The 26714-nt window shown below is 47.9% G+C and overlaps 12 protein-coding genes across 12 annotated transcripts; 6 read left to right on the top strand and 6 right to left on the bottom strand.

The window, feature by feature from the left end:
• Positions 1 to 538: 538 nt before the first annotated feature.
• On the top strand, positions 539 to 1030 carry TRVA0_032S00100 (uncharacterized protein; the record flags this gene model as incomplete). The annotated part of the gene is made up of 1 exon (XM_076686016.1): positions 539 to 1030. One exon carries the CDS (start codon positions 539 to 541, stop codon positions 1028 to 1030), a length of 492 nt encoding a protein of 163 aa, XP_076539680.1.
• A 950-nt stretch (positions 1031 to 1980) lies between these two features.
• XYN1 (glycoside hydrolase family 11 protein) lies at positions 1981 to 2637 on the bottom strand (the record flags this gene model as incomplete). The annotated part of the gene is made up of 1 exon (XM_076686017.1): positions 1981 to 2637. One exon carries the CDS (start codon positions 2635 to 2637, stop codon positions 1981 to 1983), a length of 657 nt encoding a protein of 218 aa, XP_076539681.1.
• A 1612-nt stretch (positions 2638 to 4249) lies between these two features.
• Positions 4250 to 5971, bottom strand: TNA1 (high-affinity nicotinic acid transporter; the record flags this gene model as incomplete). Its single annotated transcript, XM_076686018.1, has 1 exon — positions 4250 to 5971. The coding sequence occupies one exon, from the start codon at positions 5969 to 5971 to the stop codon at positions 4250 to 4252; it is 1722 nt and encodes a 573-aa protein (XP_076539682.1).
• Positions 5972 to 7059: 1088 nt separating this feature from the next.
• On the top strand, positions 7060 to 8133 carry TRVA0_032S00166 (endoplasmic reticulum resident protein 29; the record flags this gene model as incomplete). Its single annotated transcript, XM_076686019.1, has 1 exon — positions 7060 to 8133. One exon carries the CDS (start codon positions 7060 to 7062, stop codon positions 8131 to 8133), a length of 1074 nt encoding a protein of 357 aa, XP_076539683.1.
• Positions 8134 to 9120: 987 nt separating this feature from the next.
• Positions 9121 to 10026, bottom strand: APD1 (sucrase/ferredoxin-like domain-containing protein; the record flags this gene model as incomplete). Its single annotated transcript, XM_076686020.1, has 1 exon — positions 9121 to 10026. The coding sequence occupies one exon, from the start codon at positions 10024 to 10026 to the stop codon at positions 9121 to 9123; it is 906 nt and encodes a 301-aa protein (XP_076539684.1).
• Positions 10027 to 11312: 1286 nt separating this feature from the next.
• Positions 11313 to 12110, top strand: TRVA0_032S00210 (CREG family protein; the record flags this gene model as incomplete). Its single annotated transcript, XM_076686021.1, has 1 exon — positions 11313 to 12110. The coding sequence occupies one exon, from the start codon at positions 11313 to 11315 to the stop codon at positions 12108 to 12110; it is 798 nt and encodes a 265-aa protein (XP_076539685.1).
• Positions 12111 to 14339: 2229 nt separating this feature from the next.
• SUN4 (SUN domain-containing protein) lies at positions 14340 to 16601 on the bottom strand (the record flags this gene model as incomplete). The annotated part of the gene is made up of 2 exons (XM_076686022.1): positions 16525 to 16601; positions 14340 to 15635 (listed from the first exon to the last, which is right to left on the bottom strand). The coding sequence occupies exon 2, from the start codon at positions 15603 to 15605 to the stop codon at positions 14340 to 14342; it is 1266 nt and encodes a 421-aa protein (XP_076539686.1). The 5' UTR covers positions 15606 to 15635; positions 16525 to 16601.
• Positions 16602 to 19787: 3186 nt separating this feature from the next.
• On the top strand, positions 19788 to 20432 carry EGD2 (Egd2p; the record flags this gene model as incomplete). The annotated part of the gene is made up of 2 exons (XM_076686023.1): position 19788; positions 19843 to 20432. Coding segments are annotated over 2 exons (591 nt in total).
• Positions 20433 to 21847: 1415 nt separating this feature from the next.
• On the bottom strand, positions 21848 to 22405 carry UBC13 (E2 ubiquitin-conjugating protein UBC13; the record flags this gene model as incomplete). The annotated part of the gene is made up of 3 exons (XM_076686024.1): positions 21848 to 22113; positions 22169 to 22328; positions 22373 to 22405. The coding sequence occupies 3 exons, from the start codon at positions 22403 to 22405 to the stop codon at positions 21848 to 21850; spliced, it is 459 nt and encodes a 152-aa protein (XP_076539688.1).
• A 212-nt stretch (positions 22406 to 22617) lies between these two features.
• TRVA0_032S00298 (uncharacterized protein) lies at positions 22618 to 22873 on the top strand (the record flags this gene model as incomplete). Its single annotated transcript, XM_076686025.1, has 2 exons — positions 22618 to 22635; positions 22682 to 22873. The coding sequence occupies 2 exons, from the start codon at positions 22618 to 22620 to the stop codon at positions 22871 to 22873; spliced, it is 210 nt and encodes a 69-aa protein (XP_076539689.1).
• A 619-nt stretch (positions 22874 to 23492) lies between these two features.
• On the bottom strand, positions 23493 to 25463 carry PAB1 (polyadenylate-binding protein; the record flags this gene model as incomplete). The annotated part of the gene is made up of 1 exon (XM_076686026.1): positions 23493 to 25463. The coding sequence occupies one exon, from the start codon at positions 25461 to 25463 to the stop codon at positions 23493 to 23495; it is 1971 nt and encodes a 656-aa protein (XP_076539690.1).
• Positions 25464 to 26224: 761 nt separating this feature from the next.
• TRVA0_032S00342 (uncharacterized protein) lies at positions 26225 to 26662 on the top strand (the record flags this gene model as incomplete). Its single annotated transcript, XM_076686027.1, has 1 exon — positions 26225 to 26662. One exon carries the CDS (start codon positions 26225 to 26227, stop codon positions 26660 to 26662), a length of 438 nt encoding a protein of 145 aa, XP_076539691.1.
• Between the last annotated feature and the right edge of the window lie 52 nt (positions 26663 to 26714).

The raw sequence follows: 26714 nt of genomic DNA on the forward strand, positions 1-26714 counted from the left end.
GAACATGTAACCTATCAATGGTTACTGTCGTGGTAGTATCTCCAGTATCTCCGGGTCCCTGGTCTATCTCATCATGACAAGCTGAGACATGTGAAGTCGATACACACTGTCCCTTTGACTTCCAACACGATCGAGTCCAGCGCTGGCCGGAAGTCGAGGAAGCTATAGCTTTATACGACTGGATTAGACTCGCAGAGAAGGAGATAACGATCAAATTGCAAGCGAGCTACTTTTGGAATATAGGTCCACGCAACGAAGGGTGAGAAATGCCGGCTTTCAGTAACGGATGGCTTCAAAATTCCCAAAATCGGTATTCAATTAAGGCCTACGCTCGGCATGGAGAGGCTGCTTCCAAACGTGCTGAAATTGACATCCAGCAAGTTCGCTGGCTCATGACAAAATATGACCCGCGAGATATATACAACTGCGATGAATCGGCACTCTTCTGGAAGCTTGTCCCAGATAAGAGCCCGTCGACGAGAAGTCTTCCGGAACAAAGAAAGATAAGGCGCGGATTACAATCCACTTTTGTTGTAATATGGATGGCTCTGATGTAGTTCCGCTCTGGGTGATTGGAACGGCGAAGAAACCACGAGCATTTAGCGCTGCAGACATCGATATTCGCAATTTGAATCTTGTTTATCGAAGCAACAAAAAGGCCTGGATGACCAATATCATTTTTGAAGAATGGCTACGCTGGTTTGACAGTCGACTGAATCGCGGAGTTCTCCTTATCATGGATAACTTATCCGCGCATGAGCCTGCTGTTAATACGATTGCAAACAGCGGTCGGGATCTTAAGAACGTTGTGGTTGTTTGGTTACTCCCAAATTCGACAAGTTTATGTCAACCGTTAGACCAAGGTATAATCCGAGCATGGAAAGCGCATTGTAGAAGGCACTGGGTTCGTTTCCTCCTTACTCAGTATGAAGCTGGAAAAGATCCTCTTTCTACGATGAATATCCTTTTTGCGATTAGATGGGCAATTGCTGCATGTCAAAACAACTACGATTCAGAATTGCTTCCGTAAGGGGCTCTATGGTCAACTGCAGGCCACATCGAGTAGTCCAGAGGTGTTGACTGAAATTGCAGATGGCATCAAACAGTTACGAGATGAACAGTTCATCCGAGAGGCAATGGATATCAACACTTTCCTCAATCCTGCGGAAGAGGATTTAGTTGACAATCTCAATGAGATTGAAGAGCAGATTGCTGCAAGATTCCAGCCCGAAGAACCAGAGGACTCAGACGAAGAACTCGAACAGTTAGAGTTATATCCCACCCAGAAGCTCTTGAAATGCTTCAGGGATTACGTCTGTATCAAGAGCAAACGGGAGGAAATAAAGAGCTATTAGCCCATCTGAATGCCGAGGAAAACCAAATCAGGTCGCGGCAACAAGCTAGCTTGCAACAGCAGGACATTCGAAGCTACTTCATGATATGAAGTTGCACACTTGCGTGCATATGTATACGGAATCCCGTGTTTAATGGAAAATACTTGATTAAAGAAATTTTGAGCGTGTCTGAATTAACTTCTCTTGACGAGGGTTGACTGTATATCCACGACAGGGTGCGATTTTGGAGGGTGCCATATCCCGACATGTACCGACCGGTATTTGTAAAAATCGAGACTCAGCGATTAACGGCAATATTGACCAGACATGTACCAGCATTGAATTTCAATTTTTTGGTGGTTTCCAAATATCTCGAAATGCTGGTACAAATAGTTCATTTGTCAAGCAATTGCCTTCAAAAAAATATAGAAAACTCGTTTAGGAGGGGAAGAGAAAGAAATACTGGTATACCGGTAACAGTTGGTCTTTTTGAAATTTAACGTTAAACTGACAGGCTCATTTTCCAGCTTATTACCGGTACCGCAATTTAATTGATTTAATAAAGCCTAAAACTAATAGCGAAAAAAAGATAAGAGAACATAGCGTGAAATACTGCAGCTTTACATGCCAATGCTCTTTAGCTTGTTTAAGAAACAGTAATAGAGGACGAGCCAGAGCTCTCGTAGCCCTCGGTAGCAACGATCTGATAGTTGAAGTCGCCAAGATCCATTCCAAGCTCAGCCCAAGCATTGAAGTGGTTAGCCGTGGTGACAGTACCGCTGGTTCGATGGGTTCGTCGAATGGACCAGTACTGATTGAAGGTAGCAGTTCCCTCAATGGATGGCTCATTAGTTCGAACCGACTCATAGATGTCATACGTATCGCCATCAGAAGTAACGGAACCCATTAAAGTGCCAGCAGAGCCTGGGTCATAGTCGCCGTAAGATTCAAGGATGTAGTACTCGACAAGAGGGTTGGTAGTCCACCCATACACGGAAAGATAACCATTACCGGAGGGGTTGAAGGAGCCAGAGTAAGTGACTTCCTGAGCTGAGCCTGGATTCCAGCCTTTCCCGCCAACAAAGTTGCCGCAGTTAGTCCAATCCACGGTATAGGAACCTCCATCACCGTTGGTGTAGGTAACGTCGCCATTGCCATCAGACCAGAAGGAATAGTAGTAACCATTGTTAGTACCAGTACTCGAGGCGGTGACATCTCTCTTAGCCAGCTCCTCGGGATTAAACGGGAAAGCGAGGGCGCCCGCGACACAAATACCAGTTACAACAGTTGGAAGGAGCTTCATCGTTGTCAATTGTTATTTCTTATTTGATCTTGTTTGATCTAATATGAGTCCTAAAGAGCGAGAAGTGACCTTTTTATACCCAGGCCGTGGACTCCAGTCGACCTACTGAGAGAGTCCGCCTCTCAAAGCTGCAAGTTATCTAAGAGGTAACGAGCGGATAAATTTGAGGTTTTGGAATGTGTAATCGATTATGAATTTGCCTGATATTCTCTCCACATCCGTATTCTCCGGGGATCAACATTTCTGCTCGATGTAATATCCAGAGATTTGTTCTCAGGAAGAATACAGTTATTTGTCCCTATCAATTTGATGGGTGCTTATGCTTCCCCGGTTCAAACTGAATGGGTGTAAAATGACACTCTTCCTTCTGCAAGGAACCCCGAATTCTCCATCCATTTTTGAATCAGCTTTCCATAACATTATTCCGAAAGATCGCTATTTCTCTTTGGGTATCATTGAAGGCGCTCTCTCATTGTTAAGCAGCACAAATCTTCAATTGACCCGGAATAAAGCAGCGAGCTATATTCCTTGTCAAATTATGGCAACTTTCACATACCCGAGATTAACATTCAAGGCACATCATGCATGGCCCCACCAAATGCCGTGTATACGAATATGCAAAGACCGTGTTTTTGATAACGTACGTACGGCTTTTGCTATACTGCAGCCACTTACCCCGCTGTTTCACCCGGCACATTTAGCTGTACGGGGGTGGCTATTGCAGGTCAATTTAGCCGAGAAGTACCGTGTATGTCATTTCAGCGCAACAGGGGGATTTTGTGTTTATTAGATTTTGCCCTGATTCAAATAAGGGTGTTGGTTGACTATTTGGCCGTGGCAGCAGGAAAATCGGGATTTGACCCGAAATAAACCGCGTCCATAGAGCCGTGGGAAATAATAGCCCCTCCCTTGCAACCCTAAATTCACATGGTTATGAGGAGTTAGTGGATATCCGAGGGGAATTGACTAGCTGATACCAATTCTAGCCATTTTACCGGGTACAAAATTGGGATCATAGTATTTCAGGTCACTTTCAGCCTTAGAATTATGTTTCTAGCGTATGTATATACTACTCTAGTACCGTACACGTAATGCTGTTGCTGCAGTCTTGAATTTGAATGTTCCCATGTGTGGAACTTGATAGATGATAAGACTTCTAGCCATTACTACCGACATTCTTTAGCCAATTAATGCCACTGGGCAAGAAGAAATTAATATATTAAATACCGGTACTCAGAATCAAATACGCCTTGAGAAATCTCCTCAATTTGAATTAAAGAGGTCGCAACCAAATGAAAATTTGCTTTGAGTTCTAGCGGTAAAATGCTGGAAAAATTCCTTGATTTTTGGAAGGTTCCCAATTAAAGGGAAAAAAAAACACTGGTACTGGTGTATTCTCCTATCTTGAACAATTACTGGTAAGGTAATACTCGTATCACCATTACCGATTTGAAATGCGGAAAAGGGCAATTCCAGGTACTGCAGGTTGTGAGTTTAGTACAGAAGCAAGATAGTCTTGACAACTATACCTCGTGAAATATTTAGCGCGTCTGCCAGTAGTCATACCTAGGTAGTTCTCTTTCAAATTCATCCATTTATACTATATCTTCGCCTAATAGGCATATCTAAAGTCTAAACGTCTAGATCCCGAATCAGTGGTTGTAGCCAAATATTCGTCTTGCTCATCCGCTGTCATATTTTTCCAAACTTTCTCCTTTCGTCGGTTCAACTCCCGGTAGTATAACCAAGTGAATCCGTAGGCAAGCATTGCAACACAGTTCAGAGCCAAGAGGACATGGTTGCCTCTCTTATATAAGGGCTTGTCATCATTGCGATATATCTGCGCGCTAATAATGCTGGAGATTTGCACAGAAATATTGTATAACGATGCAGATACAGTTCTGGCACCCACCGTATTGGAATTCCTCGAGGTCCAGGCTACTTGAATTGCATGCGGATACGGGTAGCCAATGAGGATAGTAGTGACGGCGTACTTCGCCCATTTGTTTGTAGTTGCACCAAATGTATTCAGCGCAACGAGGCAAGGGAACACCCAGAACTGAGAACAAGCGGCCAGTAATGTCCGGCTGTTTATAACTTCAGACAAGTAGGTAAAGAGTAGCAGCATCAACAGTGTAAGCACGGAAGAAGGAATGACGAGTAGATTTGTTTCGAATGTACCAAATCCAAGGGATCGTAGGGTGAGTGTCAAATAGTTGCTGACAGGAGCGACAGGGAGGGAGAAGAGGAGTCCCAGCAGATAAATAGGCCATAGCCCATAATCTTTGATGCAATTCCACAGAATTCTTGGTGTGATACCTTGTCGATTGTTCATATCTCCCTTCGTTGGGTCATCACGAAGCACTCGATTCGTCATTACGACTTCCTCACGCTCGGTGAACCAACCCTTCTTCCCTCTGAGCCATCCTGCAGTAGCGGTTGGTGCTGCAGGCATCATTCCAAACGACAGAAGTCCAACACCTAGCGTAAATGCACCCTCAATGAGGAACAACCAGCGCCATCCTGCCTTTCCGTGGACGCCTCCCATATGCAAAATGCCGAAGCCGAGGAACGCGGATGCGATATCTGCGAGGTACATAGAAGACCAGAACCAGGAGCATCTAACTGGAAGCTCTTTACCCGTGTAGAAGTAAGAAAGGTAGAGGATGACGTCTGGAATAAATCCACCTTGAAGGAGACCCAGCAGGGCTCGGGTAATATAGAATGACGCCCTTCCGGAAAGGAAGAATTGGAATATGGCAACAATCGACCACAAACAGATCTGAGATGGAATCCACCTATCAGGGCCAACCCGTTTCGAAATCAATTGAGAAGGTAGCTCTGCAACCAAGAAGGCCAGTTTGAAAATTGTGTTTCCATTGTTGTAGTCGTTGGTATTCAAGTTCAAGTCATCCAGGAAGTTATCTGAAAGCGCTTGAGAAAGGTTCGACCGATCAAGCTCAAGACAGAAGAACATGAGGGCAACCCAGAGCATGATCCTGAAGTCGATCTTACGCACAATCTTAAACTCCTCCTTCCATGTCCATCTCGCTTCTGGGTCTAGTCGGTGGACGTTTTCGTAATCGTGTTTGGGCCAGTATAGCTGCGCCTTGCTAGGGTCATCAAACACGGACGGTTGAGTTGCGATGGCGTCCTTATCGAAGTTGGCTGTTTTCCGTATGCCAAAGAAACTGAATTCGGGTTGGGTCTTTGATAGATTTAGTGCGTCAATATCAATGTTGAGTCCACGGATTTGTCCCCCCTCAGTAGAGGAGATACTTCGCGCCTCTTCGACGACATCGTCCTTGAAATCGGGCGACTTATTAACGCTCATGATGTAGCGATTTTTGGAGCTGGTTAATGGCTTTTCCACCGTGCAATGGCATGGTTTATATAGGATCTACCTTGGTCAATTATCATGGAGTCGGTGGACGAAAGGAGGTGTGCGTTTTCATTTCTTTATCTCACGTGTGCTTCCACAATTAACGTGGGCTTTTACAGTTTTTTGGGGGTTTGCATGTACAATGAAAGCACAATACACCATCTGGCTGGAAAATTATGCCTTGGAATTTTGCCTGAATCTGCCTTGACCGAGGGTTCAGTTTATTGCGATATATGCAGTATTCTTTCATGCTTCAGATAGCAAACGGCCGATAACGGTCGAGGTGTCAACGGTCGTTTATCACTCAATTTCAAATGTATCATCTGTCTACAATCTACCGTAGATGTTCGAGCTGGCTTTCCCAATAGGTGTTAGAGCCCATGATTCCGGGTGATGAAACTCCAAGCCTGGGTGCTCACACACCTCAAAGATCTCTTTTATCAAAAACTTTACACAGTCTACAACATCAGAGATTTGCATCCAATTTCAGTTTTAGAACTACGCAGCGTCCCCACATGCCTAGTTCTTTTAGCGGGCCCTAACAATTTGTTGTCCCGGATCGCCGCATTGTCAATAGTACCATGATATTACGTGATTGAACACCCGTTTCCATTAGTCGAATAAACCACTAAATATTTTAGCTCCTGACATCACACGTACTCCTATAGGCACCTATCTAGAATTAAACAAAACTGCCCCTTATTTGTCTGCAAATTTCGGACGAGTGCTGCAATACATCATATTTAGGTATTGCGGATGAAGTGTTCCGAGGATATCTAGGACCCTCTCGGCCAATAGCGAAGAAGGTACTGGTTTTATAGCTAATGAGGAATATACTGCTTTAATAACGAAATAGTATTACATGGTATACAGTTGCCCAAACACCCGTAGAGTCGTGTCTTCTCCCCACCCCCCTCCCTACGCTGGTATATTATGTGACGCGGGGGTCGTCGGAGCCATATCATCAACGTGTCCCGGAATTATTCAGCATCCCACATCGCATATACCAACATCCACAGCAGTAATCTCGCAATTCCACCATGAAATTCACCAATTTCCTGGCCGCACTGGCCGCTGCGTGTGCTATAGCCGAGGCTGCAGCGATCGAGGCCACAGATAAGACCCTACAGTCGTACTTGGATAAGAAGATTCCAACACTGCTGGATTTATACGCTTCGTGGTGCGGACACTGCAAGACCCTCTCTCCAATCTACGATGAGCTGGCGGACTCATTCGCTCACGTCGAGGATAAGATCCAGATCATCAAGATCGACGCAGATAAGCACCGAAAGGCTGCTAAGAAGTTTGACGTTGAGTACTTCCCGACGCTCAAGTTTATCAACGCAGATGGCTCGGTCGAGGAGGCTGAAGGCCGAGATCTCAGCACTCTCACAGAGATTATCACTAAGAAGACTGGCTTGAGGCCACGGCTGGCCAAAGAGGCACCAAGTGCTGTTGTATCGCTCAATGACGGCAACTTTGACGACATTGTAGGCAAGGGCAAGAAACCTGCTCTGGTTGCGTTTACTGCTACGTGGTGCGGCCACTGCAAGAAGATGAAGCCCGAGTTTGAGGCGGCAGCCGAGGTTTTTGCCCGGGATGATGTGACAATTGCTCTTGTAGACTGTACGGATGGGTCGGCTAATGGTATTGCTAGCCAGTTCGGTGTTTCTGCCTACCCTACTATCTTGTACTTTGATGGCAAGAGCTCTGAGCCTGTTCCATACGCTTACGGTCGATCCGTGGACCACTTTGTTGACTTTGTCAATGAGCGAGCGGGTACTGCGCGAACCGTTGAGGGCAAGCTTACCGATGAGGCTGGTCGAGTTGCTTCGCTGGATGCTCTGGCTCGGCGAGTTGTTGGTGGGGGCGAAGCCGCTGTGAACAGTGTTGTGGAGGCTGCGTCGCAGGCTGCTGAGAAGTCGGCCAAGTGGTATGGTCACTATGCCAAGCGAATCGCCGATAAGGGAGAGCGGTACATTTCCAAGGAGATTGCTCGACTCACCAAGCTTATGAGCGGTTCTTCGGTTGGGTTGGACAAGCAGGACGAGTTTAAGGTGAAGATCAACATTCTCAATGTGTTTGGCGACAACCAATTCCGAGACGAGTTGTAATCTTCGCTACGTAAAAAACGCACTTTAGACCTGGGCGAATAGCTTTAAATTTCTAACTAGCTCATTTATAGGTTGATATGGGGGTTTGGGGGCAGAGCCCCAACTACAGGAGCTCGAGGGCTGGCCCTCGAATACGCTCTACTGCCTAGTGCTTCTTCCCAGTATCATTTCGAGGGTCAGCCCTCGAGCTCCCGTAGCTCCGCTTCGCGGAGGAACTCTCCGGTTTGTTACCCGTTTGTAATAGGTTGGGAAGTATATTGCAATTGTTTGGTCTATGTTATCATATGTTCGTATTTAATAAGTAAGTACTTATGAACGAGTTCTGTATTTTGGTGGTCAGATTGCTTACCTGTAGTGACATTATGTGGATTTTTCCGAGTAATTTTTCATTCCCAGTACAACTTACACACCTCGAAATCTCATGGAGGAGGGTATTTCGGAACCCCAAAGCATAAATTTTTGAACGATAGCACATTACAGATAATCTTTCATACAACAATAAATTCAGTTGAATATCAACTAAGTCTCGCAGTGCATCCAATCCCGCGAGGGTCAGGGGAAAACGTTTCCAAGTGCTTCATTACGTGATAATTTATGACGTTTACGAAATTATTCTTCGCAGAAATATACGGTATACCATTGTAAATATCAAGGCAAACGGTCTTTTTTTTTTTCACGTACCCAATACGGTCTTTTGAGATTGTGATTACAAATACAGTGTAGTTGAATGCCAATGTCGACGTATCTGGGTTGAGTGATCGACACCCGTTGGGGTTAAACATGCATTGCATAATCGAAAGATCTATCGTGGAGTGGGTCCCGAGCATATGTACGTACTCTATCATAGAAACATTCAAAAACGTTATGTCCTAGAAATATTCAATATCCATAATCCAATTAAAAAATAGATCTATAAAATCCAAATAAAAAAATAGAAATACCAAGAAACTACGATTGCAAATGATTGCCAAAGAATATACTGGTAAATTACCAAGTTACACAATCGGCCTTAAAAGCGGCCCTCATCAACTCCGGGAAGACCTGCCCCCCCAGAATGGTGTGCTCGACAATGGCCTTGACGTGAACCGGCTGGACACGCGCCATCCACAGAGTCTCCCCGGACCGCAAATAAATAATAACGTTAGCGTTGAACTTGTGGCCGCCAACATGGGACACAAAGTGGATCCGAGCTCCGTCCGGCCTGTCGTCACTGGCGTCCCGGTACAGATCGTGATGCCGCAGCTCGATTTCAAACTGCTTCTTGAGCAAGGGAGCAGTAATACCACACCGCTTGTCTCGCGTTCGGTGTGAGCACAGCAAAATGTGCACCTTATCGTGCAATGGAGTGACTAATCCGCCAGTTGGCAGCGAACTGGCGGTGATTCTCTCTAGAGCCACCTGGAACTTTTCGCGGTCGCCATTGGCAAACACCTTAGCGACTTCTGTAAGGTCTGCGGCGGCCCGGCTTGGTCTAGTGTGGACTTTGATGAAATAGGGCAACAGCACAATGTCAGCTGACAGATCGTGGATGTCACTACTATCGCTCTCAAAGTGCTCGTCTGACAGTGGCATGGATGTCGCGTTCAGCTTGATCCGGCCCCCAGCAATTTTCTCCAGCTCTCCGACGTGTGGCTTGAGAGCATGTGCCATGGAGTCCTTTTCGTCACTCACATCATGAAGCCAGTCTGTTTTGGCGGTGGCGGTCAGAATCTGTAGTGCCCATACTGGAGCAGATCCCCACAGTGGAGTTTCGTGGTCTATTTTCATAGAAGACGGGTACTTCACAGCACATCCATCGCAGTCTTCAGGAGCACAATCTGCAATGGGGAACAGTTCTTTGAGCTCAGAAGTCGGATCAACCGACCGTTTCATAATTCTATCAAGGAGACCCATTTTCAACGATTTATCGGAGATAAATAAAGTGATAAAACAAATAACAGAGACGCACGAAATATTTAAATCAAGATCCGATCAAAATAATCTCCGCCAAGCCCTATTTATCTGATAAAGGCTCAGCCGCAAACGAAAATTTATGCCACTTCGGGCAGCCGATCAGTTCGGCCGTGCACCCGGCCCGACCCCGGATCGAGCCATCACCCCACAGATCTCTCGTCTGATAAAGTCATGATCCAACATCACTGGATGATTAATTGGACTAGGGAATGTATATATTACTTCTTATTCTTCAGTTAGCACATGCTTGGATGGTCCGCTTGTTTCGTGTAGGAAAGAGAGCTGGATTGATAGCCCGAGGAGTTATATTAAACGTGCTGCAATACTCTTCGCTATCTACGCACTGGGTCTGTTTTAGCCATATCCAGAGCCGTGCCACAGCCATTTATATTACCTATAGCCACTTGTATTATACCTATAGAGCCCCCATGCCTTGCCATGCAGCTGCATTCTCGGGCACCCGACTATTAGTTTTGCTAAATTAACTTTTGTGTTAATTCACAGTGATTAGTTGTGCCGTGCGTAACAAGAATCTGTAACAAGATACGTAACGCGTTGTAACGGAGTTTTGTCACAGATTGTTACGCACGTGTAACCGAGATACGGGGGTCTGGGGGCTAGCCCCCAGTTACGAGAGCTCGAGGTGCTGGCCCTCGAATACACACTCCGATGTGCAATGGGGGGACCAGTCCCCCCTGGGGCTCCGCTGCGCGGAGATATTGGGCTGTTGCGGTATGTTAGGAATTGTGACGAGAGTTTGCTACGGGTGGGTCGAAAAAGTTGTTACAAGATACGGGGGTCTGGGGGCTGGCCCCCAGCTACGGGAGCTCGAGGGCTGGCCCTCGAATACAACCTAGTGCTAGCACTAATAGGGAGTAAATACTAGTTGAAGGAGCAAAACTGGTTACAGGAGTGGTTGGGAACAAATTAGTTACAGGAAGGATAAGACGTTGGTAAGTGGAGTTGGCCAATTGAATCGTCTCCACAAGGTACCAAGTCCACTGACCAAAGATTTGTGCAAATATATGCGCATATCCCGTCGTTCGTCGCCGTATTCAAGCCCCGAGGAGCAAACCTCCTGGTTCCGCAGTTAGACGTGCCGGTATGGGCAGTGTTTCCCGATTGGGCAATTAAGGGGGGGGACCTAAGCCCCAACCCCGATAGTACCAGGGATATATAACTAAGTAACATCGATTGTATAATAGTCAACGGTTGAATATTCAATCATGAAGTTAGGCGCTCTGGCTGGCATTGTGGCTGGGTTCACAGCGGCCCTACCCATTGGCGAGCAGCAGGGGACCGTGGCACGGGACGCCCGTACCCTTGTGAACCGCGAAGATATTGGCACCCTGAGCACTGTCTTCCAATCCGGGTCCCTAAAAGGCGACCCGACGGGCCAGATGGAGTACTACGCGGATTGTTACGAAGACGGGACCCTCACATTGATTGGGATGAACATCTCGACCGCGTTCACCAACATCAATGAAGGGTCCAAGGCAAGCTTCCACATCCGACAGCACCCATACCACAACAGGTATCGATTCCCTGGCGGAATCCCCAAGAGCCCAGCGGGAAGTCCTCGAATCACGTTGACTGGTTCCGCTGAGCCGTTGGACAATGTGACTGAGGAGGAGCAGGAGCGGCTTGCTCGGTGCTTCTTGGCGGTTCACCCCGACGCGAAGTGGTGGTTGCCGGGCTCTGACGCGGTCCACGATTCTTTCTGGGTCAAGTTTGTGCCGGAGAAGATTCATTATATTGGCGGGTTTGGCGACCGGGCGTTCATTGGCGACATTCCCGTTGAGGAGTACCAGGAGAGCGCTCCGGACCGTAAGGGGTTCAAGCACCAGGAGAAGAAGAAGAAGCGGGATCTTGGGGAGAAGAAGAAGAGGAAGAAGCGGGATCTGGATCTCACTAAGGAGGAGGCCTCAGCGCTGAGGAACAATCTCCGGGTCCATGGCGGGCGCATGCCTCGTCCGTTGGAGAAGCGAGACCGGAAGCTGCGAATTAAGGGTTCGTTTAACTAATTATTTCTTCAATGGTTTGAATATATCGAGATAGGTAAATTGGGGGGCTAGCCCCCCAAACCCCCCGGGGCGACGCTTCGCGTCGGGTTTGGGCCCCAGTTCGAAAGTGGTAGTTTGGACAGCAGTCCCGGAATAATTCATGCTCCTTTAATACTTTTGATGTAGTTTTGACAATTTACTATCGATGGTCCGATGAATTGTTCCAATAGAAGCGCCGCGTTATAAGTAACGTACTTGTAACGGTCCGTTGCGGAGAACTCCGCGATCTAACAATAGTTTGAGGCCGTTTCCTTCTGGCTACTAGTAGCTACCGGTAAACTATTTCGTAAAAATGCCAATTCCTGAGACAATGGATAGAACCTAATCATTATGCCGAGCCTATTGAAATGAAAACATTGGTACTATCGATATAGCAGTCATAAAGGATCATGAAAAGTTCCGCTGTATTTAAAGACCTACTTAACCACGTTATGGGGATGATGCACGTAATCAAGCATATATATAGCTCTGCACAGAGAAAGTACTTTATAGTTTACAGGGAGTTGATTTTGGCAAGAGGAATATATTAACTGAACTTCTACAAATATCATCTTCATGGCACTTCTCTTCCCAGTTAGAGGCCTGGGCTACCAACAAGTGAATTGATTTCAATCGTTAATAGGCCATGGTAGTTCATTGATGCTATTGAATTAAATTCACTAGTTGGTAGATCAGTTTTCTGTTGCGTCACTAATGCTGTAACCAAAAGCTTGTTAGAGCGTTGAGAGTTCAAATGGCTAGTTGCAGTACTTGGCCACAATCTTGGGCCGTTTGGCACTCTTGTCCTCTGCAATCTTCTTATCTGCATAGTCGTCAAAATCATCATCGTCGCTATGAGAGTAGTCATCATCGCCATTGAGATACTCATGGCCATCAGACCCTGGCACACCCGGCGTGGAGGCCATAAGATTTTCATCAAGGAGTATTCCTTAAGGATCCATCATGCACCAAGTACAGCGATTCCGATGGCCAGAAGTGGTTCAGCAACTGCACTAACTGGTCTGTTTTCTGGCATTGAAAGCAAAGAGCCTTTATCTGCCCCATTTTATGACGTGGTTCCATCAAATTCGTCATATTAAACAAATTCAGGCAACCTAAGTTCAGTGAGATTTAGACATGCTGATAGCGCCTTCGTCCAATTGAAAGAGATGCTCCTCATTTCGATTTTTCTGAGACACTTAAATGCGGCGGGATTGATCTGAGTCCTAGCGCCCCCAAAGAGTCTAAATTCCATCGTAGCTCTCTCTGGCCGGTCAAACGGCTTTAGCTTTTTCAGCAAACTCGTGGTTACTTCTGCTTCGTCGGACACAATAGTGAATTCAAAGGCCACGTTTGGCCGTCCTCTAAACTCTTTCAAAAGGATATCTGGAAGGTAACCATCGCCTCTCTGGCTGATACTAAAAGCCACTTCATTCAATCAGGGGCAATGTCAAGCTCAGCAGCCATAGTGTCGTTATACTTAACCCCACGAATCAGATATTCGACGTACAACTTAGCCAACAGGACTTGAACACTCTTACAGGCGTTCTCCTTCGCGATAGCTTGCTCTACAATCTCCTCTAAGTTCGTATCTCATGCAGTTTCAGCGGCGCGTGATCGTAAAGCATAGCATCATCGTCCGAGAAGTCGGGGCTATATAATCTTTGATAGTGAGCTCAACATGGTTCCAATTAAGGGGGTTAATCGCCGAATTGAAACGACGAAGTTCATCCAGGTTCAATTATAGAACCTCGTTTATCGGTGCTGTTGAGACAACAACAAAACATGGCTATAAGACCTGCATATTACCTTAACTGCACCTGTACAACGTTCCCTGTCCAGAGCAGCCGTTACACCGTTGTAACGATGACTGTTACAATTTGTCACAATTTTTGTAACAAGATTTGTTACGCCTATTTTTTCTCGTCATCAAGCAAATAGGCCAGATTGACGTACACGTACGGCTCAATTCTCCGCGTAGCGGAGCCCCAGGGGGGTTTGGGGGACTGGTCCCCCATGAAATACTTCAGATAGCGTTTTGTGAATTGCTCGAGACACAAGGTACTGAGATTGAACTGTTGAAGAAGACCTGAGACTGAATTGGTCACTTGGTACTAGCAGAACCACGAGTTACAACTACAAGGATAAAAAATGTATAAAAAAAGAACCGGTTAAAAGAATCTAGAAATAACACAAAGAAGCTGACAAGGCTTAGTTGTAAAGAACGAAGTAAGCCTCACCGTTGGTAACGGAAACAGTGCAACCGTCAGAACCGCCGTTGTACTGGCCGTTCTCGTAAACACAGTTACCGTTAACAGTGGCGCCTGGAGCAGCCTCGATCTTAACGTTGAAGTTGGCAGCCTGCTTGTTGTTCGGGTTTGGAATCAACGACAGGTAGGAAATGCCGCCAACAGCGCCAGCACCAAAGTTAATAGGAGCCCAGTTACCGACACCAGAGCCGTCGGTACCCCAGATACAGCCGTCCTCGACAGAAACACCGGCGTTGTTGACGTAGTACTGAGCAGAGGTTGGCTTGCCCTCCCACTGGTAGTAGTTGGCCTGGTCAACGACGGTAAGCACGTTAGAGTTGCCAGCCTCAACAACAGTTGGGATGACCATGTTCTCGGTACCCGGGTAGTCGGTTCGGCAGATCGCGACATCCTGGGACAGGTTGGAGACAACCTTAGCAGACTGGACGCCCCACTCGCAGAGGTAGTCAGAGGCAGTGTTGGTTCGGTAAAGCTTACCGTTAGTGCACACGAGACCGCCGACGGAGACACCGTTAGCAGGCTGGGAGGATGGCCACTGGGTCTTGGACATACCTGGCTGGCACGCGTAGGAGCAGTAGGCACCCTCGTCACAGGAGCCGCCGGTGGAACCGTCGCTCATGTGCTCAATGCCGGACCAGCCGCCAAAGCCAAGGTAGTCGAGGGCAACCACACCGTTGCCGGATGGGAAGGAAGAGCAGTCGATGGTGCCATCCACGAACTTGCCAGTTGGGTTGACGAAGGCCTGGAGATCACCGCCGAAGCCGCCGTTGTTGGAAGACGACGACGAAGAAGCCGACGACGAAGCCGCTGGAGCAGACGCGGAGGAAGCTGGAGCGGAAGAGGAGGCCTGAGCGGAGGAGGATGGGGCCACAGAGGTCTGGAGGGTAGTGGCCTTAGCGGAAGAAGAGGAAGAGGAGGAAGAGGAGGTAGTTGGGGCAGCAGCCGAAGAAGAAGAAGAAGAAGAGGAGGAAGAAGAAGAGCTCTGCACAGCAGCGTTCTGGTTCAGGTTGTTAGCGGCCTGGGTTGGTCGTGGCTGACCGTTAATTGGGTTGCCATACTGGTCGACAGTAACGGTAACGTGGACGAACTCAGTCGCGTAGGCTCGCTTGTGCTGGTGGTGGGCAACGTTGTGCTGCTCAATTGGAGAGGCGACCACAGAGCCAGCTAGGGACGCCAAAAGAGCGGTAGAGAAAAGAGCATATTTCATCTTTTTTTAAAAATTTTTTAGGAAAAAGTCCTGTAAAAGAGCGAAATGTTAGAACGCAAAACTTCAAAAAAGAACCCTTGATTTAATTTCACAGTTAAATTTTCCACCTTCAGCTTGAAAAATAAAAATAAAAAGGAGTGACAGCTTCAAAAGAGAGCGAATAGTAGAAGTAAGAATTGCCAGGGGGTCGCGTAACGAATACCCGAAAAAAAGTGACAGTTTCACGCAATACGTGTAGTGAAACCTGCTGGGTACGCTCACCAAGTATACTGCGGGCTTAAAGGGGAAGCGGCAGAAGGGAGGCAGAGTACAGGCGAAGCATAAGCATAAGCATAACAGTCAGAAAAGCTTACATATCCTTGCCGATTTGCTTTGAATGCACTCCGCCTCATCGTCACCCCATCGCCTCACAATGTAGAAAAAAAAATAACAACATGCCGGTCTGTCATAACGCGTTCGTCCATGTGCCCATCCCTTGCCCCAAAGCCCCAATAATACTGGCATTAAGGAACGTAAATTCCAACCATCGCATACGAGACGCGTCCTTATTGGGTCCGAAGGTTTAACGATGTCCCGGGCGTGGAACATCCAGGGGGGAAGCCGCGGCATGCACGACACCCAAACGGGGCATGTGCGTGCGCGGGCGAGATTTAGGCGGATCGGGACAAGAGAGAATTTGGGCACAACGGAAACACCGGCGAACGACAACCCAGGGGTAAACAACCGCCTCGATGTAATGCAAGCCAGGACGTTATTCTTGTAAATTAATAATAGGCATTTTTTGGGAATTGGTATATTTTAGTGGTGGCATGTAGAAGTTTTTAGAAGCTGTGTGGAAGCCAGAAATACTTGGCGCTTGGGAGGGTGGTGGCTGTGAAATCAATCTAGGGGTAGAGGGAGGGGGGGGAAGTCAACTTACCAAAAGAATGACTGTGATTAAACGAAAAGAATGACAGACTTTAAAAAGTCGAATAGTATGGTATAACGAAAGTCTTGTGAAGGTGAGAAAAGGATACGGGGATTGGGCTGCTTTTATATATTTATTGTCGATGGCAACACACAATCTCATTTTTTTCGTTCCTGTGATCCACATTGGGTCACTGTATTTCACCAGTTTCGCTCCTGGTACAACCGAATCGAGCGCACTGAACTCCCTGACTCAGACCGGAAGGTCTCGCGAAAAGCAACGTTGTACGCGCAAGCGCCCGGCCCGTATCCCACCCGGTAGCGTACATTTGGGTCCGGACTACAATGTTTTCGTGGACTTGCGCCGCACCTCCGGGATACGTCATACCGGCCTATAGTATTCTGTAGCACCAGGGCTTGGAGCTATGATGATGGACTAAGATTCGGCTATGATACAATAGCTATTGTTTTATTTTTTATTATTTTATATTGGCGCATCGTTTTGCTTGGCGCCTAGAGTTCGGTCGGCATACTTGCGAAGGAGCAAAAAAAAAGGGTCGGGGAGCGTATTACGTTTAACGGTTGTTTCGCCAAGCTCATACCCCTCGGCAGATCTTTTTTTCCACAAAAAGACGGCTCCCACGTCAAAAGGAGACCAAATCTACGACGATCACTCACCCTCAGATTTATTGACACTTTTTTTGAACATGTCTCGTCACAGCTTTCCCTAGCGGAAAAAACAAATCCGAATGGCGAAATGGCCCGACTGGCCACATATCCGAAAGTGCGTACGGTCTGCGCGCCTTCACATGGGGGCCAAGCCACCCGCTTCCGAGGATACATGTCCGCGGGAAGTGGGTAGATTACCGCGAAAAAAGTTTTCACCAGCGTTTCTGTACAGTATATGCATAGGACAGTGCGGGTAAGAGGGGGATCATAGCAGAGGGCACTGTGCTGTGGACCGTGATACTGTGCATTCCCTGCTATCCGCTGCAATCGTGCCGTAGAGCAGCACGTGTAATGTATGCTCGGATGTGCAAGAAATCCTTCATTTCAAAGCTGTAGCTGTATGTAGTCGTTCTTTTTTCCAATGTACCGGACAATATTATGTAGAGCGTACTCCAATCCTGCGGAACAAGACAGCCGTACCGAATGGTGGAGGGTTACCACTTCCCGCTATCGGAAGCTCACCACCGAAAATTTCTATAGTTCCCACTCTCTGAAATTTTTTTATAGAAAATAAGGGGCCAAAACACTCTCAGCCACGTAATCAACTATTTCCAAAAGTTTCTCATCTTTTTCACACTTGATTCAGATCCGGGGAGTCGATTGTTCGCACGGACCCATTCGGTTCTTACCGGGCCCATATGCAATGATGTAAGACTAACAAACCTCGCTCTTTGCCGTAGTACCACAGTTTTACTAATACGTACCGGTAGCGCTTAGCCGTAGTATTTATCCGAATCATTTTATGTAGCACCGAATGCATTTCTTTCAGTCATTACCGTTAGGCACTAACATTTTTCTTAATCACTGATGCAATAACAAGAGCCATTTGAGACGAGATATCCAGCCCCTCAAGCCCTGGTCTAGTGCTCCGCCTCGATTCGCGTGTCCGCTTGAAGAGGTGGGTCCAGTGTATCTCCTTTAGGGACGTTACGCAACTGGGGAAGTATTACCAGTTGCCGTAACAATTTCAAGCCTATCGGAGATCGAATGGTCTCACGTAGAGTTCACATTGTAGTTTGTCCCACAAGTCACAGGTTTGTGGTGGTGCTTTGTTAGCTGTTACCATATATAGACCGTCAATGTTATAGCTTGACGAGCAATTGCTAAATAACACCAGTGGTAGTTTTTATTGATTTAAGTGCCTTGAGAGAGCTTCCATGGGGACATTTTTCTCCATTTTGACTCCAACATGCATGGATAAGCTTGTCTGCTTGGCAGTGCACAGAATTCTCTGTAGAGTGCCGCTATCGTACGATGTAACGGCACTGTTGTATATGTGAAATTATCATATTTCGCAGAGACTATAAAGAATATTTGATAACTATGCTTTAAATATACGGGCTGCAGAGATCACTGTATCCTTTTATTGCTATTTTCAACGGTTGACGAGGATACATTCTCGTAGGATCATATCATTGTACCGGTATAACATTAAATCTTGGTTGTGTCTGTGCATTAGGCTGAGTAAGACTATGGCTATAGCTGATATCTGGCAAGCCGATGCGATAAAATGAATGCGCAGAACTTTAGGCAAACGGGAAATTCTCATTTCCAGCCACCTATTGCATCCTTCATCAAGCAGACAATGTGTAAGAAACACATAGCCCTCCCAGACATGAGTGGGGGCTCCACATAATATGCCCTACACTGATTACAGTAGTAATAAAGAAACGAACTACAGAAAAGCTGTACCTGTCATTGTACGGTAGTATCGTAGTACGCTGTACCACGAATGGTATTGATATTTAATCTTGTGGCCCAAACCTATCAGCTAAAGTATACAACACCAAGAAGAGCAATACTACAGTAAACCACCCGCACTATTTTGTCCCATATATTCAACTAACCCATTCAAATGAGGGATAGAACTTAGCGACTGCCAATACACGCTCCTACGGGAATCTCCGCATAGCAACCTTGGCACGTTAGAGAACCAAAAAAGTTTCTAACATTCAACCGAGAAATACTGTTTTCGCTACGACTAAGCTTAATACTGGTACAGCATACGATAAGCATTGTAATTGTATATCTGTCTGCTGTTGATACATTAGCAACAGGTCGTTACGCCTCTAGCACGAACACCAATTGCATAGCACAAGCGAGCAATTTACCGCGACTAACCGTCGAAGAGGTTTATTACATCGTCACCATTCCGCAAGATGCGGGGGTCTGGGGGCTGGCCCCCAGCTACGGGAGCTCGAGGGCTGGCCCTCGAATACATTCCTTTGGACACTAATAACACCCGCTCTGATAGCGATTGATCTTCCGCGAAGCGGAGCTACGTGGGTTTGGGGGCCAATTGACGAACCCACACGTAAATCCCCCAAAATCTCAGCGAAGCTGAGCCACGGGGAGTTTGAGGGGCTGGCCCCTCAAGAAAGCCGGGTCGTCCCCCTATTTTTTCAGTGCGGCTCAAGCGCCGCACGGCTGTTGCTACCGCGCACCTCCCATGTCCCAATTGGCCCGGGGCAAGCAACATCGAAAAAGGGGACACCCCAACATACAAAATTTTCACTTTTGACACTTTTAGCACGAAAGAATTAAACGAGTAAGTAGCGGGGTCAATTGCCAATTGTGTCGACTAACGCAGCATGTGTCGCAGTGTCTGCCGAAGAAGCCCAGAACCCAAAGATCGAGGAGATCACCGAGGACGTTGAGGACAACGAGGAGGTCACCAACGGTGCCGGCGTCGCCATCCACAACCGAAACGAGAAGAAGGCCCGAAAGCTCATTGCCAAGCTCAACCTCAAGAAGGTCGAGGGCATCTCGCGAGTGTTCTTCAAGCGAGCCCGAGGCATTGTCTTCACCATTACCGACCCAGAGGTGTTCAGGAACCCATCCACCGGCACCTACGTTGTGTTCGGTGAGGCCAAGATTGACAACTCCCAGGCTGCTCTTGCCAACCAATTGGCTGGTCTCCAGCAGCAGACCGCTGCGGCGCACATCGAGCCATCTGTGCCAAAGGACATGGTCACCGCTGACCTTGAGGCTGCTGTCGCCAACGCTAGTTTGAACGAGAGCAAGGAGGAGGAAGAGCCAGTCGACGATGCTGATGTGGACACCACTGGTATTAAGGAGGAGGATCTCAAGATCGTCATGGAGCAGGCCAACACCTCCAAGGCCAAGGCGGTTGCTGCTCTCAAGAAGAACAAGGGTGACATTGTCAACACCATCATGGAGCTCACTTCTTAATCTTGTTTGTATTTAGTTGTATGAACATTTTTTTCTTTGCATCTTTTGCTGTATAACTGTGGTTGTTGTAGCTGGCCGGTATACACTATCCAGCAATTCTACTTCTGGGGCTCTGCCCCAGACCCCGTAGTTGGGGGGAGACCCCCCAAACCCCCCCTTCTCTCCGGTTAAATCGCCATTCAGGTACTGTGAACCGGTTGCGTTAGTTACATTTAACCAAATAGCGTTACCGTAGACCCAGTGCTCTCAACGACTCACAAAGACCGCCACCCAGACCCAGGGAGTAATTGAACTTCTACAAGCTCACAATCCCAAAGATGAAGGGCCTTCGGTTTTTAATCTCCTAAGAGAACTGTTTCCCGGTCCCTTGGGGGGGAAGGGGGGGGGGGTAACTAATCCTCACGAAGCAAATGCGGTGCAATCAAGGGACCCAATTGACATAGAAAGAATCGCCGATAAGAAAGATTACATGTACCTGTATTTAAGTGATGTCTCTGGCCATCGGTCTCTCAAAGACGTAATAGATTTTCATTCATGGCGTTACCCCCTCAAAGGAGATAGAATTGGTGATTATGATTTACTACTCCATTTACTTATTGTACATGGTTTCAGAGCTGCAGAGCTCTGTAATGTGAAGAACAGATTAACTTACCTGTATATCTACCGCGGTAGAATCACCCTTAAGCTGAGTAGTTTTCTCCCTCACTCTACAAGACAGCTGTAGCATTAGACTCTCTCACTTTTCTCATTTTAAATCAATCTATAACTCATGTAACAAATAAACATAATTTAACTGCCCATATCATACCCTAAGATATATTCATGTCACTTTACCAAGGGCATGGAAAAATAGTCTCAGAGGTCTGTCTGTGTGGGACATTCGTACCTGAGTACCTGAGATATCTTCTCTTGGCTGAAGTACTAAGTTAGCTATAGAAAAGGTCGGAACCCTTGTTTTTAATATGGAATGACTTGAGATTCAGTTGAATGCTCCAGGGCACTTAATATGTTTTTAGAATACAGTGATAATTTGTGGGCCATAAAGATTTCAATATCCGTGTCTAACAGTTCGGATGCTTACAAGCAATTAGCTATAAGCGAACCACTATCATTACAAGTTCACCTTCAGATGAAGTATTCCAGAAGCCTTTAGTCCAAATGCCAATATTATTCACATTGCTGTTAGAACTTGATTGAAGTGCTCCTATTTGGAAATTAACATCCCACATCAAGGCCCCAACCCCAAAGAATCGACAGCTAATCAATTACCAAACAACTACCAATACACTGGTTGCCCAGCCTTAAACATTTGCGAATTCCAATTTGCAATAAATCAGTAACAAATAGCCAAGGAAATGTGTGTAGGTGTATAACATCTAACTATGCAGAAAAACCCTCCCCCATTTTTTGTCATTCTACTCAGACTTAGCATACTGAGCCGTCCACTCCCGCGCCGTTTCAATAGCCTTCTTCTCGTCATCCTTCCAGTTCTGAGCCACATCGTTGGCAAGTGGGTCGTCTGGGTTCGGAGCACCCAACAGAGCCTGGATAGAAAGCAGAATCGTTCGGATAGTCAATGCCGGAGACCAGTTGGTCTTCAAAACATCCAAACATATTCGCCCCAGTCGGTCGATGTTTGGATGATAGATCTTAGTCAGGAACCGGATCTTTGGTGCCTCCACTATAAACCCACCCCAGTTAGTCAAAACACTTCTCCTAGCAGTAGTTTAACATACTCGGATAGTCTTCTGGAAGGAAAAGCTCCAGCTTGAACCGCCCACCTTCGTATGGACTCTGGCTTGGCCCGTCTACGGTCACATCAAAGTATCGCAGGTTATCGTCGTGAGGCTTGGCCGAGATCCCCGGAACGGGGTCCGAAATGAGTCTCTCAGTTTCCTGGCCAGTTAGCAACATATTCCGTTATTTCTTGGGCCACCTACCTTGATGATTCGCTTAGGAAGTCCAGCAGACATGGTGAGTTATGGGTATATGTGTGTATGTGAGGTGTGGTGAAGGTGGCTGCACCCCCCTCCAAGCGGGTCCGACCACCACCGCTCCCAAGTGAACATTTTCCTCCGTATAAACTGTTAAACTCCGGGTATTAACTATGGCTCCGACTGCGGCAGGAAGGATTGTTGCGGCGTTTATAGGCGCTGCCGTGGGCATCGGCCTATCTATTAACTACATGTCAGACTACCAGTTGGTAAGTAGGGTTCAGAATTATTAGAGTTAGTGATTAATAGAAGTAGATCCAAAGACTAGATGACCCGAATGAGAAAGACGAGAATGGGAACCCAGTTAAGAGGCAGTTCAAGGTTTCTTTCCATCCCACAACCCCGCTGAAGCTGAAGCCGGAGGCTGAGGAGCGGCTGAGAAAGCAGCAGGAAGAGAAAGCAGCCGCACAAGCCGCACAGACCACCACCCCTGAAAAGAATGAGTAACCGTCTCTCACAATTGTAAATAGTATTTATCGTATCTTCTAACATTACCAACAGCCCTCTTACTGTTTTCTCGTACCTTAGTCCTGCCTAGTGTAATTGGGGGGACCAGTCCCCCCAAACCCCCCTGGGGCTCCGCTACGCGGAGATTTCGGCTGTAACGAACGTTTTGTTACGCGCCGTAACGGGAGTTTGTAACAGAGGTTGTTACTTTTGAAACCATCAAGTGGGGGGTTTGGGGGCAGAGCCCCCAACTACGGGAGCTCGAGGGCTGGCCCTCGAATACACTACATTACTAGTACATATCTAGCGTAATTGGGGGGACCAGTCCCCCCAAACCCCCCTGGGGCTCCGCTACGCGGAGATTTCCGCTGTAACTAAGGGTTTGTAACACATCGTAACGGGAGTTTGTTACGAGGTAAGGTTGTTATTTTTGTAACCACCATTCAAGACGGGGGTTTGGGGGCAGAGCCCCCCAACTACGGGAGCTCGAGGGCTGGCCCTCGAAGACAATTGAAGGAGAGAGGGGGGGTTCACAAAACCAAACATTCAATTTCCCATACTTAAAAAACAATAATTAAATATTACTAGCAAAAAAAAAACATGTACAAGACTTTTTTCTTTACTCCTTGGACTCCTCCTCCTTGGCAGCCTCAGCAGGCTCCTCGGTGGACTCGCCCTCCTGCGACTCGAGGTACTTCTTGTAGGCAGCAAGAGCCTCCTCAACTCGGCTCTTGAGAGCAGCCTCGTCGTCGACCAGAGCAAGCAGCTCAGAGTTGTCCATATCAAGGAGCATACCAGTGATCTTACCGGCAAACTCCGGGTCCTGGACACCCTCCTGGGCAATGATCTTTGGGTAGAGGGCCTCGCCAATGATCTGCTTCTGGGCCTCCTCTGGAGCGGAAGCGACAATGGCAGCAAGCGACTCCTCCTTTGGTGGGGCACCGCCGTGTCGACCGCCTCGGAAACCGCCCCGGCCGCCTCGGCCGGATGGACCGCCTCGTGGTGGCTGTGGTGGGTAAGCGCCGTTGTAGCCCATTGGTGGGTAGCCTGGCACCATTGGCTGGCCGTTAGGACCCGGTCGTGGGCCTGGCCACTGGCCCTGTGGGGGCATGTTTCGTGGTGGCATCATCTGTGGGTTTGGTGGCATTGGCATGCCCCGTGGTGGTGGCATGAAGCCTGGCTGGCCGCCTGGGCCGTAGAACATTGGGTTAGGCATGTACTGGCCTGGCAAACCACCGGCGGCGGCAGCCTGCTGCTGCATTCGCAGCTGGTTCTTGGCCTGGATCTGCTGCTGCAGCTGGGACCGTCGCACGTCCTTTCGCTGGGCGAGCGCAACGTACAGTGGCTTGCCAGCAACCATTCGCTGGTTCATGTCGGTGACAGCCTTGGTGGCCTCCTCTGGGGCAGAGAAGCACACAAAGCCAAAGCCCTTGGACTTGCCCTGGTCGTCGGTCATGACCTTGGCAGAGGTGATGGTGCCGTATGGCGCAAACTCCTCCCGCAGCTTCTCGTCGTCAATGGTGGCGTCGAGGTTCTTGACGTACAGGTTAACACCCTGGTACTTCTGCATCTTCTCGAGTCGAGCCGCCTCGTACTGCTTCTTGAGCTCCTCCTCTCGCTCGTACTTCTTCTGGGCTCGGCCCACGTACAGCTTCTTGCCGCCCTCGAGCTCAGTGTCGTTCATCTCGTCAACCGCCTTGGCAGCAGCCTCGTGGGACTCAAAGTTGACGAAACCGAACCCTCGTGGCTTACCCTCATGGTCGAGAGCCAGAGAAGCAGAAGTAATGGCACCATACTTCTTGAACATCTCCTCAAACTTCTCCTGAGTCATGTCAGACTCGAGGTTCTTGACGTAAACGTTGGTGAAGTTGGCCTTCATCTGCTCAAACTTGGACTGTCGGTCCTCCTTAGACACGTGTCGGCCAACGTACACCTTCTTATCGTTAAGAAGCATGCCGTCAACGTGCTTAATAGCCGCCTCGGCGGACTCAACAGCCTCGTAGTGCACGAATCCGTAGCCCTTGGAGTTGCCAAAGTCATCAGTGGCAATCTTGCACGACAGAATGTTGCCAAACGCAGAGAAAGTGTCGTGCAAAGCCTTGTTGTCAATGGCCGGATCAAGGTTCTTGATGAAGATGTTACCAGCACCAGTTCGTCGCAGCGATGGGTCCCGCTGGGACCACATGATTCGGCACGATCGACCCTTGATCGGAATGTAGTTAAGCTCCTCGAGAGCCTTCTCGCCGTCACCCGCGTTGTGGTAGTTGATGTAGGCGTACCCCAGCGACCGTCGCGTCACCGCGTCTCGGCACACTCGGATCGACGCCACAGGACCCACCTGGTTGAACACCTCAAAGAGCATGGCCTCCGTCACGGACGGATCGAGCTCTCCCACGTAGAGGGACGCGTTGGTCGCGGGCGCAGTAGACGCCGGGGCGCTAGCGCCACCCTCGGTCTTTGTCTCCTCCGCCTTTGTCTCCTCAGGCTTGGCCTCTTCGGGCTTGGCCTCCTCGACTGGAGCCTTGGTCTCCTCGAGCTTCATCTCCTTCATGGCCTTTTCGGCAGCGGCAACGGAAGCGTCAGTGGACATCTTTTAATGTGTTTTGTCTTTTTTTTTGCTTAGTAGTTTAAGAATGGGGATCGAACGACTAGTTTTGTGGTTAATAAAAAAAATAAAAAAACTAATACAAAAAGAATTGAAGAATTTTTATCTTTTTTATTTTTTTCAATTTTTTATATTTTTTTTAAAGGAATATGGGCCTTTTGTATCAACAGTGTGTGGTGTTTGAGAAGAGAAGTGTGAAAAGAATTTTTTTTTCGACTTTTTTCACCCGCCCGCGTACTCTCCAGCACGCCTCCCGCGTACTCCTGGTCACGCGCTATCAGTTGCCCCTCGCCGCGCCCCTTTCCTTCTTCGGAAATATTCTCAGCCGCATCTTATCGCTTCTCCCTCCGCCAGCCTCCAGTCCCCCCTGGTAGGTCCTGGTCATGGAGATGTATTCGAGGGCCAGCCCTCGAGCTCCCGTAGTTGGGGGGCTCTGCCCCCCAAACCCCCCGTTTTTCCCAAGGTTCTGGAGTAGTTACGCTCTTGGGCTGCAATGCGGCTCACGCTCCGTGGATGCTGTCTGAGCCGCAATGCATGCGGCTTATCATTCACTATAGGCGGCTTGGGTGACATACTCGAGGGCCAGCCCTCGAGCTCCCGTAATTGAGGGGCATAGCCCCCCAAACCCCCGTTTCTAAGGTTCTGGAATAGTAGTTGCTATGCCTTTGAGAAGGTTAAACTCTGTAATGCCATTAAATATATAACCCTTCGCTGAAGCGCACTCAATCCAAATTATAGGGCTAGATATGGAGTACTGTGGCGCTGTGCTGAGAGCATTGATTAGGACGCTGGTGGAGCCCCTGGGATCTGGCGAGGCGGGGTACAATCGGGTGCGTGTCGTATCTCAGATATACCAGCACCTTGTGCACGTTGCTAACCAAGGAATTGATGCATTTGAGCAAAACAACCCACAATTGCTGCCTGACAGTACCTCCCGTGCTAAGTTCGCTGAGTTCCTCGATAGCATTCGTTTATTCCACGACAAGACATTCCCCGACCAGCCCATCATCAATGGACCGCAGTTCAACCCGGAGCAGTTGATCGAGGACGAAGACTTTGTCTCTGTGAGAAGAATGCTCGAGTCTCTTGACATCACCGAACATAACAACCAAGAATCAAGCACTTCGTCCACCGGCTCCTGGGAACCCATTACCCGAGACGACTTCCCCAATGGATCTATATAGCTATCTTACTACTGTATTACATGTATGCATTTGCAGGAAGGGGGGGGTCTGG

This window comes from Trichomonascus vanleenenianus (assembly GCF_965637985.1).
Source record: "Trichomonascus vanleenenianus strain CLIB 3782 genome assembly, contig: TRVA0_032S, whole genome shotgun sequence".
In the NCBI taxonomy this organism is placed as follows: Eukaryota; Fungi; Ascomycota; class Dipodascomycetes; order Dipodascales; family Trichomonascaceae; genus Blastobotrys; species Blastobotrys vanleenenianus.